Below are 12,607 nucleotides of genomic sequence, written 5' to 3'. Positions count from 1 at the left end.
GGATCAGGAAGCAGTTTGATTTAGCCGCTGCTTTCTGTGTGGCTTGCATGCACACATCACTTGTTCTGTGGTTCACGTAGAGCACCTGTGAATTAGTTTGAATATATGAGTGCATGAAAATAATAAAGATTGATAGCAAATATGGTACTTAATTATTTAGTATGTGCTAATGTAGATTTAGTCCCTGTTAGAGTATGATGTTTAAAAAACCAACAAACATTTGCACATAGAGTTATAATGAAGCTGTAAGATAAAACAGGATCAAGTTTACAGCAATGATCTAATTATATTTCAAAAAATTATACTATTACACAACTGCATAAAATGTGATATACAGATTTGTATCTTGTTATATCTTTTTGTATAATGTACACATTTGCACTTCAACTTCTCTGTTTATTTGAATATTCGTAATTAATGCAAGATTTTTTTTATTTAAATAACGAATACCAGTCCAAAATAAATCTAATCCCTCTGGAGAGAAAGTACTTCTGATACTTCTGAGTGTGATAATAGGATTCTTATTCACTGACATTGGCCACTAGAGGCAGCCAGAGTACCACAAGCTGCATTTCACAACCACCCTGCAGAGCGTTTTGATGTTTTTTTAATAACAAACCAAGAGACAATGGCCGTTTCTCAATGTCGAGTATACTTTCTGCAGAGCCACTATTTCAAGTAGTAGCTGAATGCTGGTTATTTAACATGCATTTAAAAAGTCCTTCGGCACCACTCGATGACGTAGTATACTTGAAATAGTGGCTCTGCAGCATACTCGACATTGAGAAACTTCCAATGTTTGCCATTTACCAAGGGAGTTGATGTCACCATGAGAGTAAATGGACAGTTTAAACATTCTGTCTTGCACTGATGAAAATACTAGTGTGTCTGTCGTTATAAAAACTTTTATTCACAGTATTTCTGTGAGAAACTCAATTAGAAGTACCCATTTATATCCAAGCCTTATGCTCAAACGCATCATTGTCTTATTAGCAGAAATGAAGTGACCAGACAAGTGAAACATTAATCAAAACCATTTTAATTTGATAAAACGTTTTTGGATTATAGCTGACAATCATGAAGTCACTGCTTTTTACAGTAAAACTAACTAACTAGGTCTTTCCCCAGATATATTATCATAGAATGTATTGTGATAACAGCCACAAGCGCAATATTTCACAAGTTCGGCAAACGGCTTTCATTTCACATTTTATAAGCTTTCTTAATTTCAGCAATTTTTGAATTAACTGTTCAAATGTATTTTCAAACTACCATAGGCAGACATCACAGACATAAAGCATAGGCTACCTCTATGTGTTGCCACCATTCATTTCACAGAAATATATCATTGAGAAAAATTCTACGCACACCCTTGCTCCTATCCCAACATCATGTCTTGTGATTATGTTGCATTCAGTAGTTACCCTACACCCCCTGGCCTCATTCTGTTGTCCAGTGCATTACAGTTTGCATGACTGCATAGCCATACTGTCCTCCGGCCAGCTGTACGAGGCCACAGCAAACTCATCATAATCAGTGCTGTAGGTGAGTGAGTGCACGTATGCTTTCTTGTCGGACGGCTCCGGGTAAAGTGTCGCCATGTTGTGCTTATAGGCATACTCGATGATCTGTAATGCAAACATTTTGAGGATTTAAGTATTATCTGTTTCACAAGTCACTATACAATTAGACTCTTACAGCTTGTGAGGTACATCTGGTCTTTGTTGTGTGTGCACTGAGCTCTCACCTTGACAGCTAGTTTGAGAGAGACCTCCCTGATGGAGCTGAGAGGAGGATACAACCGTCCCTCTGCCAGGTCCTTCTCTGTCACCAGGTCAGCCAGAGCCTGTTTAATGGTAAACACACAGCTCAGGTTTACAGTAGAATTCTTCCAAACCCAAATAATCAGGAAAATGTCCCAAAGGACCGAAAGTCTATTATGGCCCATTTTTCACAGTTGACACCACCAATCTCTTTCTCTCTCTGGATATACGTATATTATACAGCAAAACTACACTGTCGTTGTGTATATGATATTAAAAATGTAAATGGCCCATTTTTCTGACAAACGCCCATCCAGTTTACACCACCAATCTCTGTCTCTCTCTTTGTATATGTTATACAGTTAACTAAGTCTTAAAGTAGTCACGTCTTTATTCCAATGCCCAAAAGCAAAAAAAAAAAAAAGAAGACCCATTGGACCAAAAGCCGATTTGTCTAATGGCCCGTTTTCCTGATAAACGCCTATTCTTTATAGTTTCAGTTTTCAATGTCATGCAGTTAACTCAGTGTTAAAATACTTGAGCCCTTATTCATATCCATAAAAGTCAAACAAATGTGCCATCGGACTGAAATAACTTTCAACCAACTCAATTTCAGAGACAAATATTACACTTTCATTTATATACAGCTACAGTTACAAGTTTTATATCAAACCTGATGAGCTTATATAATATGCACCACTGTTATATCTTAACCCTAACCCCCACCCTAAAAATAGATTCACCATGACCAACTACATTATTAAAATCAGTAGTACAAACCCAGCCTGCCTGTATACTATCCATTCCTATCCTTCTACAACAAACTATTGAAATCAATACCTACATTAAATGCAGGACTTTTTTTGTAAAGTTATTATTTTACAGTCTGGTATTGCTACCTTTGTACAAATTCTAAATATTTCAGTCACTGTCAATAATACCATATACCATGAAAGGCTCCAGGCATTCATTAAATACCAGTGGAGTGCAAAGTATAGGTCTGGTGACATCATGAGTAATTATATTACACAATTGATTATACAAATACATGCATTTATTTAAAAAGGATATCAAAGATTTGAAAAGGTTTAAATGAACTGTTTATGTCAGTGCGTTACCTCTGCTGAAGTGAGGAAGATCTCCTCAGTAATATGTCGGACGGCGCAGGCGATGACCCCCAGGCCCACACCGGGGAAGATGTAGGCGTTGTTTCCCTGACCAGGGTAGAACGTCCTCCCATCGGACAGGGTGATGGGGTCAAATGGGCTGCCACTGGCAAAGATGCCCCGCCCCTACAGGAAAGTGAGTGATGGCAATGTATGTATTTATTTTAAAATACATTTTAATATTATAACCATTGATAATGTTTTCAGTTGGGTTTGTTATCTGTTTGTTAGCAGGATTACAGAACAAAAATACTGAACCAATTGTCATGAAACCAAGTGGAGAACTGTAAAATGGGCAAAGGGGAACCCGTTTAATTATGGAGCCATTAATTACTTTCACTAATGGGAAAAGGAAAAGCCTTGGCCCCTCTGGGTAATATTAATAGCTTGTTTCACATATTCACTAGCAATGAAACCATTTATAGCTACAGTATGTATTCAGGGTCGCAACTAGCAATTGTTTTCAATATCAATACAATTTCAGAATATTATCTAGATTAATAGATTAATCGTTTGGTCTGTAAAATGTCAGAAAATAGCTAAAATGACCATCCCAGTTTCTTAAAATCCACGGTGAAGTCTTTAGGTGTTTTGTTTGTCCAAAACTCAATGATTTCCATTTCAATATAAAATAAAACAGAGAAAAGCGGGAAATCTACAACACTTTCAGCCATTATTGCAAGAAAATAACTTTGACTTTATTGCTTAATGGATTATTAATAAGTAGGCGATAAATTGACTACTATTACTGCCATGAAGAAAGTCTTGAGGGAGTACCTGTGTGATGGTGTAACACTGCTCAGCAGTGCATTCAGCTTTGCTGGTCGGGTTGCTGAGGGCGAAGATAATTGGCCGCTCATTGAAGGAAGCCATGTCTGCGATGATCTGCTCAGTGAAGGCTCCAGCAATAGCTGCCACACCTGAGACAGGAAGCAGTTAGACATGAGCAATGCATTCTAATTCAGTCTGCTTCTCTCAGAGCTTTCCCTTATTTTGGAATGTTTTAAAAGTTGGTTGTATGAGATACCTATCCATAGTAAGTGTATTAGCTACAGTAGAAGGCAGTTAGCACGCCCCCAATTTAGGAGAAACAGACTCCTTAAGCCACCTAAAATGCTGCTAACTGTCCTTTCTTGCATCCAATCCATCAATATCATCTATCAAAAACCATTCTGACAATATGCTCAACATATAGCTTCAAACTTGCGATCTGTCTGTCTTTTGAAAACATCTAATGCTTGTTATTGGTTTAAATTTTTTTTTTTTTTTACCAATGATGGCTGTGGGTTTCATTTCATGAACAACATCCTCCAGTTTCCTCATCTGTGGGTGCTCATGAGCAAACCTCTCCTTCTCATGAGTCAGGCTGTCCCGGCCCTGCGGATTTGGAGAGGAAGTTTGAAGAGGAGGACATTAAAGGCATGAAACCATATGTGGAAAATCATTGACACTTTAATTGCTGAAGGAATTAAATATTCTTCAAAGTGTTCCTCTGAGCAAAAGGATCCCGAGTTGGAAATCAGTGAGAAAACAGAAGGTCAAATGTAATGAATATGAAGTACAGAGAAAGGAGGAAAAGGACAGAGAGTGGTATTGGTGGAGTTGAGGGGGCAGTGATAAAGATTGGAATTAAGTACAGAGGATGAGAAGGAGGAAAGTGGGATGAATAATGTGGATATGGTAGAAAAAACAGATGTTTAGCAGATGTTAGTGTAGGAGCCTTTTGCTGTGATTCCAAGGAAAAAACCTGTGTTATAAAATAGAAAATGCATTTCCTGCTAAAAATGCGTGTGGATGCTGTAAACTGTGTACATTTGTTGCTGAATTTAGCTGAAAATGCAGAAAAAGTTGAATATGTTATTAGTTGAATGGTCTGTAGCTGCTTTTAGCTACAATAACCAAGTAAGTGTGTTGCTGAACTTAGCGGAGAAATGCAGAAAAGTGAAATGATTTGAATCAAATTGTTACAGCTCAAATGCATTGCAATGACTTTGTTGAAAACTTGAAATTGAAATATTAAACTGGAAGAGTAGGAAAAATAGTGAAGAAGCTTAATACTTAAAAGAAAATGTTTTAAAAAGGCATAAACAACAAAATGTATAGCCTCAATGTCCTGAAATAGCTGAATAAGTTAAAAGTTGAATGGTTTCTGTAGCTGAAAGTAGGCTGAAGGAGTTAAATATCAGATGTATATAATATCAGCATTCACACTAATTAACATGGTAAATGTTTTTTCCTGTTTGTGGAGGTAACTGACTTCCAACGGCTTGGGAAAATCCTCCTTTAGAGATCCAGAACCTGTTACAGGTGTTAGTGATATTCAGGACTTTGGGATTAATTTACTAACTTCCTATTGAACTATTGATTCTGCTAACATATTGGTCAGATTACATTGGATAAGTTTAGTTATGCAATGTGAAGTATTTTATCCTGACACCTTGACAATGAGACCCTTGGAATCCACCATCCAGATCTTTTTCAGACACTCTTCCTTAGCGAGTCCCTCCTTCTCCATGGCCATTGTGATCAGCTCTGCAATCCCCATCGCTGCCTGGGAAGACAAAGGGAGGGATACAAGAGGAAATGCATCAGGAGGGTTTTTATTAGATCACCTGTGCGCATGGTGTTAGGAGTGACTCATTCTTTTAGAATTGAGATTTGCAAATATCTAAAGATGAACTCTTGTTGTCAGTCTTGCTATAAGTGTGCTGTACATACCTCCCCTGCTCCTTGGAACACAATGGTATGGTCACACATTTTGCTCTTAGTGATGCGGAGAGCGGCCAGGAGTCCAGCTACTGCCACAGCAGCAGTACCTGAGGAGTATTACAGACACACACTTAATATACTCTTACTGACATTCTTCATAAGTTCTGTGACACACATGTTACTGCTGTATGTTCAAGAGTGATAGACAACAGTGATTAATGAAACTAAATAAGTAAGATCGAAGAAAGACCAGTTAGAGTAAAAATCTGATGTTTCCTTGCTGTATGGCAAATAATACAAAATAAATTAACAAATAAAACATAAAGCAACTTCATCTACATAGTATGGCACACATTTGAATAATTGCATATTAACCTCATAACACCATGGCAAACTTATGTATTTATTATATTTGTTTTTTTGTTAATCTTTTAAGCATTATGTAAAAAATGCCTAAATAACATACACAATCAATCAGGAATATATGCCTTGTAGAAATGTTTTGAGAAAAATAAAAAGCTGAATCCCCCATTTATCATAACAGTATGATATCCATATATGTATATAAGGATATGAGACAATGGCCATTAATGGCCATCTGTGCGTGTGTGAGTGTGAGTCTGTGTCGTTTTGTTACCTTGAATGTCATCGTTGAACGTGCAGTACTTGTTGCGGTACTTGCTCAGCAGACGGAAGGCATTAACATTTGCAAAGTCCTCAAATTGAATCAAACAGTCCATTCCATACCTGTAAGAAGACAGAAACAAAGAAATAAAGGATATAAGTGAGCTATTTTCTTAATTTTTCAAAGTGATTGGACTTTTGATAGTTTTCTGGACACTCAAACACACACATAAACACATGTAGAAAGAGAGCTGTCTCCACTTTAAAAAAAAAAACTGTATTGCAGTCCTGAGGGAGGCGCTCTCTAACCACATAACACATCACAGGGTGAGAAATTAAGAAATGTGATGCTGGCTTCTCAGTGGAAAACATTTTTAACAATGTATTTTATTCAGATTTCTTGAAGTTGAATTTAAATATTTCAAGATATTGAGAGGAAAACTCTTGAGTGAGACTTCATGCTTAATTTAAAGTCACATAACTTGTTCTTGTTAAATGGGCATTTGACAAGCTGACACCTGTTTCCCCCACATTTACAAAGGGAGGATAAACCTACATAAAGGAGTAGAATAACATGAGAAAAGAAAAGACTGCAGTGCCCACCCAGTAAAGCAGCCATGCTCAATTTAACAAGATGCTGCTGAGACCACCTATCACAGTCAATACTGTGCCAATAAGCTCCTACAAAAACATCGTGCAACAAAAATAAGCTTTAAGGTCAGCATTATGGGTCTTTAAATTAGATTTAGCCGCAGCAGAGAGGAATCCAGAGTTCCCATGCCTGTCAACATATGGGACTTTAGTTCAGGAATTTACTGGATGTTTTCAAAGGGACTGCTGCTGCTTTCCAACATGAGAGACAGGGGTTCAGCTGCAGGAAAAGCAAAGTACTACCTAGTGTAGGTGTACAGGACATACATATGTCTTTAAGCTAATAGCAGATAGATCTAAAATATGTAATTTCATTATTTAAAAAGATACATTTAGAGTGGCTATTACTACAGTAAAAATATAGTCTTAATTATTTTTGTTAAAGTCAGCATTAAATACCAATTTGCCAATATTTTAAACTTTCGCAGCCTCAGCTCTAGCTACCTAGCTAAGTTAGCAACGTTAGTTTTATGATCTTAGAAAAGGCTTTTACTCGAAGGATTGATTAGCATGTTAGCTAAGGTAACAATATCTAAGATAGCAAGTTGCTGCTGAAGTTATATCTTTTGCAAATCCACAAAAGTTAAATTCTGGTGGTAGAACTGGCTTCCGAGTGGGGAAACACTACAACAGTGGATGTGCTGTGTTAAATGTTAATCTTTTCATATTACCCAAAACTTCACCAAATGTAGTTAGCTCATGAAATGCTAATTGGAAATAATGCTGATTCAGGTTGGACTTGCTACATTTTGCGGTTAATGTTAGAGCAGATAACTATTCTGTATTATCCATTGCTAACACTTTTGCTCCTGATATTCGCTTCCAAAGATTAAAATAAAAACACCATCCACAAAGCTCTTGCAATACCAACCTGATCTCACCAGAATGCGTGACTCCACCACGACTCCTTGGCCGACACGTAAATGTAACAAATGTCGTGACTCCACCACGCAATGCGGTGTTAAAAGGAGTCGTGGTGGAGTCACGCATTCTGGTGAGATCAGGTTGTGCAATACTGTGCATTGCTCCTACAGAGCGCTGCAGGGATGACAGGTTTTTGAAGCTAACATGGAAGCTAGCATAGCCCTAGTTCTCTTGTTAATTGTACTTTTCCATATGGTTTTGATTACTGCAGAAAATAACATCTGTGGCAAACAATGAACGAACATGAACAACCTTTCAGCGCACAAACTTGACACACCTGCTCTCCCTAGTTAAATTAGCTAAGCGGCGATTGGACAATCACTGTTTGGGGAGGGGTTCCTCAAATGTGAGTTGAAAGGATTGGTTTTAAGATGTTCTGTTTGAGGAAAACCCTTGCAACTGAGGACTTTACAGTACAATAACTACATTATAGCTGTCTCAAGGATGTGACCGTATAGATTAGAAACAATGGGAGGAAAGGGTGAGGTCTGTCTGTCTGTCTGTCTGTCTGTCTGTCTGTCTGTATTAAAAACTACAGTACAGGGACCATATTTCAGTGAGTGAAAGAAATTGAGGACGGGCCAAGCAAACAGGCCGAGGCGGCACGAAACCTCCCAACACCTGCAGCCCTGTCAACAGGGGGGAGGTTTGAAGTTCTTCCTTAACTCTGTTTTACTCTATTTCTCCATTCTGTATTTTAATTGTCTTTGTCTTTTCATAAAACCCTGCCTCATACCTCATAAGGCCAAGGATCCTCGTTTGCACTGATGTCGTAAAATTCACTAAAGCTTTTTCCCACTTGCTACAGTTGCTGCTAAACTGCTTAAACTTTCAGCAGGGGGATGAAATTGAGCGGAAGCGGGACAAGAAAGAAATGCAGGATGAGAAGCGACTAGAGCTGTGTTCAAATGCAATAAAACTGTCCATCGCTGGGTCAATGTTTCCTTCCCTCTGCCACTCTGCAAGACACTGGTTCCTCATGCAGAGATTGATAGCCCAGCTGACTAACTGCCAACACGGCAGTAGTGCTGAATAGAGAAATGTGTTTCCTATCAAGCAGAGAGTATTACTAAAGCAGGGAGAGCTTGTGCGAAGAGGAGGAATAATGAGGCCAAGTAGGGAGCTATAAACTTTCATTGTGTTGAGGCTTTTGGAGTCAGAGACAGGCGACATAGATGTAGCCTCTGCCAGTGCAGCGCCCTCTGGCATGGTTTTGATGCAATGACTACTGGAGAGGTCACACCAGTTCACAAAAAATCAAGCTGCCTATACTGTAGGAAGAGTTCTGGAAGTTAAGTTCTCAGTAGATGTTGAGACGTACTCACACAATGCAAGTATTCTGACTAAAGTCAAAGAACTGTGTTGTAATGTTTCGAATAATTTCCCCGGTGCGGGACAAATAAACGATTTCTTATTCTGAAAAAGTGGTCTTTTAGACATTTAATTCTATGTATTACTTTAAAATCATAGCCCAGAAAGGCCAGATGCTGCTGAGAAAAGGCTGAGCTGTGAACACAGGCATATTTATGGGCACCCACTGACCATAAACTACAGATCTGTGGTTGTGGTACCGTGCAGAAAGAAAGGAGCATCTTCCCAATGCAGAAAGCTCTTTAGATCCATAAGAGCCATAAAGATAGGGGGTGAGCTTTTGACAATGTGTGTGTGTGTTTTTGTGTGCTTTCCCTTAAAGATCCCATGTCATGGCCATTTCTACTGATCATAATTCCATTTTTGAGGTATACTAGAACAGATTTATATTGTGCAATTTTCCAAACTCACATTGGTTTCTCATACAGCATCTCTGTATAGTATGTGTATTCACTCTCTGTCCTAAACGGCTTGTTGGAGCTCCTGCCCCCCCCCTCCCTCCCTGTGAGCCCACTGTGCTCTGATTGGTCAGCTCGCCCACTCTGTTCTGATGAGTCAACCACCGTTACAGCTGAACATCAGTGATTATGTGTTACAATGGCGTTAGCAACCAGAAAATGACACCAGTAATGACAAACAGATGAGAATGCTGCGTGGGGTCTGGGTGCCGTGTTGGCGGGACGTTGCACGGCTCGATGCTGTGAGGAGCGGACAGTGTGAGCTGGGTTCATTTCCTGCTTTCTGCGTGGGGTCTGTGAGACAGCGAGACATCGCAAATGGACGCGGGAAGGGGGGGATTCTGAAGGGGCTGCAGCACCCCCATCTGCGAGGCTCCATTAGCACCCCCAAACGAAGCGCACCTACAGTGTAAGCGCGCCACTAGCAACCCCCCCTACAGTGCGTCAAAGTTTGGCCGCTGAGAGAGTGTGTGTGTGTGTGTGAGGATCTCCACGGATTGGGTATGGGCACGTCACTGTACCCAGGAAGAAAACAATGGAAAAAGAGAAATCTCCAACGAGGCGTTCTGGGGAAGCCTAGACAGGTCTTTTCTGTGTTAGAGTTTTACTCGCTAGGGTGTACTCTGAGGGTTTGTGACTGCAGACCGTTTACATGCAGAAAAAGCTTCATAACACACAAGGGGACGGGTAATAACCGGAAAAGCATGACATGGGACCTTTAAACAAAGCTCGTCTTGGAGGCCATTTGTGTCGTTGTTGTCCCTGTTCTGCCCGACAGTCTTTTGTCTTTCCTTGGCGACCCTCTAAATGAAACGCCAACATCTGACAATGCACCTTTTTGCCTGCTAAATAATGGGAATAATTGTTACTAAGTAACAGCACAGGAAGACGGAAAAACATGTAGAAGGGTGCCAAATCATTACTTCAGTTGATAACATTGTAAAAAATATTTAAATATGAATGACTTATTATTATGGTGCGCATTAACAATTTAGCTGGCAAACCACACATTTGGCATTTTGAGGAGTGTTGTAACTTTGTGGCTATAAAATAACTATGCGTTGCCTATGTTTTTAAAATGATGTTAAAAATACTGGCAAATAGTAATCTAGGTTGTGATCAATGGATCCATCAAATATTCTATTTATTCTATTATCTATTATTATTTATCTCTAGGTGTGCCCATAGTAGGTTTTGACTTATTTTTAATATGTAACTAATATTGATAGAAAATAAGAAAGGTACTGCTGTTGTTATAACTTTGAACTCAAAGCAGAGATCACGACTTGTTGAACTCCAATCCCAAAACAGGGACTTCGTTCCAACTCTTATGACTGTTCTGAAAAAAAGGTGTATTCCTGCTATTTAGATTTGGAAATGAGATGACTTTCCGTCTCTTTTGCCAGCACGTTGTCAACAGCAGAGTCTGTTCAGTGACTTTCTGAGACCAAAAGGGGCCTGGTGGGAAAGAGTTTGCATCTGTCACTAGGATGAACCTGTCCACTCCTGCTTAAGCGTGTACAACTGAGTAAAAACTTTGTTCCTGCTCAGATGACTCCCAGTGTGTGCAGGTATAACACAAAAGTCCTTGGTTCTTCCCTTGACAGTGAATCTAACCAAATGTTTCTCACACAGCTTGTGGTTAGTGTGTCCTTTACGACTGCATGCAGTAGTTTTGAGGGATGGAATGTTTCTCCATAACAAGTGGCTATAATCAATAGCAACAGTGCATCACATGACTTCTTTTAAAACAGTCTTGTGTGTCGCATAAGGTAGTTTTAACTGTAGCTGTTCGCAATAAAAACAGCTCTATAAACACATTGTGCTCAACCTGCTCTGCACAAAACAGCTGACATGCAAAATAACAACTATAGAACATAGTGGAGGCTTTAGCATGTTAACACCTTCATATTTTTAAAGAAGGAAAAAACATATCCAAAAGAACGGTTTGATATGGATTATGGCAGGCAGAGAACTTTATGAATATTTTAATAAGCTAATGTTTTTTACATTTACAAATGCACAAAACCCTAAATAACACACTACAGGAAAGGTAAAAGCCCCTAAAAGGATATTAGGGCCCCTCTAAGCCTTGATTCACTTTTTTTTCAAATAGTATGCATCTTTTTTAAATCTAAAAAGGTACTACATGTAACAACATAAATGTACTAATCACGTTGTACAGCCAATTTGTGAACAGTTTAACTTGACCTAAAAATGTAGATCTTCCCAAACATTCTTGTTTGCCTATAGCCATGGAACGATTTATATCTAAAGGTTATTGAATGATTTAACCTTGAAAACTTCAAAAGTAAATTACATTTACAGTATATCAGCTCCTACTGTAAGTGGCAGACTAGACACTTGCAGAGGAGACGCTAACCGTTCCTGCCATGGCGCTGTTTAAGCTATCTGGAGTCATGCTAGCAGCACCACACATAGCTGCTTTGTGCTTCAAATATTTTATTATGCTATGATATATGTTGGCCACTGTTAGACGGGTAGCAGAATGAACAAAACACACCTAGACGTATTGTTTTCTGGAGTAAAACTTTCAGGTATTTTTTTCAACTTACTGCATATAATATATTGGGAATAAATGCCTGTAATTTTTATTAATGTAAGATAGAATGAATAAGAATACGATACATGAGCTGCTCTCCCAGGTGACGTATCAATCAGAATTTGGTGTTATGTCTGGGTCAAACTGGGGGACAGGGGAGTTAACTTGTGCCCCAGCTCCTTCATGTAACACAATAGGGATTCAGCTGAGACCTGATGAAATCTGAATCTCCAGCTAATAGGACGTAGGTGGATGTCATGCATACTTATATGGTGGGGTGGGGGCTAGGAGAACAGAGGAAGAGTGATTCCTTTAGTCGGAGTCAGGAGGATGTCTATAAAGAAGGTCACATACAAGGGTGCTTTGTCCAAACACAGC

General features: G+C 39.0%; 1 protein-coding gene across 2 annotated transcripts in view; it reads right to left on the bottom strand.

Moving 5' to 3' along the window:
- Positions 1-1,019: 1,019 nt before the first annotated feature.
- Positions 1,020-12,607, bottom strand: part of me1 (malic enzyme 1, NADP(+)-dependent, cytosolic) — a 97,861-nt gene continuing 86,273 nt past the window's right edge. For both annotated transcript variants that reach the window (XM_079693963.1, XM_079693964.1), the window contains 8 exons: positions 6,276-6,385; positions 5,648-5,745; positions 5,367-5,480; positions 4,201-4,306; positions 3,707-3,849; positions 2,882-3,055; positions 1,748-1,846; positions 1,020-1,628 (listed from right to left, as the gene is read on the bottom strand). In XM_079693963.1, coding sequence (XP_079550089.1) covers positions 1,461-1,628; positions 1,748-1,846; positions 2,882-3,055; positions 3,707-3,849; positions 4,201-4,306; positions 5,367-5,480; positions 5,648-5,745; positions 6,276-6,385 — 1,012 coding nt within the window. In that variant the 3' untranslated portion in view covers positions 1,020-1,460. The remainder of the gene's footprint in view (positions 1,629-1,747; positions 1,847-2,881; positions 3,056-3,706; positions 3,850-4,200; positions 4,307-5,366; positions 5,481-5,647; positions 5,746-6,275; positions 6,386-12,607) is intronic.

Source organism: Notothenia rossii (assembly GCF_949606895.1).
Source record: "Notothenia rossii genome assembly, chromosome: 7".
NCBI classification, from domain to species: Eukaryota; Metazoa; Chordata; class Actinopteri; order Perciformes; family Nototheniidae; genus Notothenia; species Notothenia rossii.
Note: the sequence above shows the minus strand (reverse complement) of the source record. Positions and strands in the feature narration are given on the sequence as shown.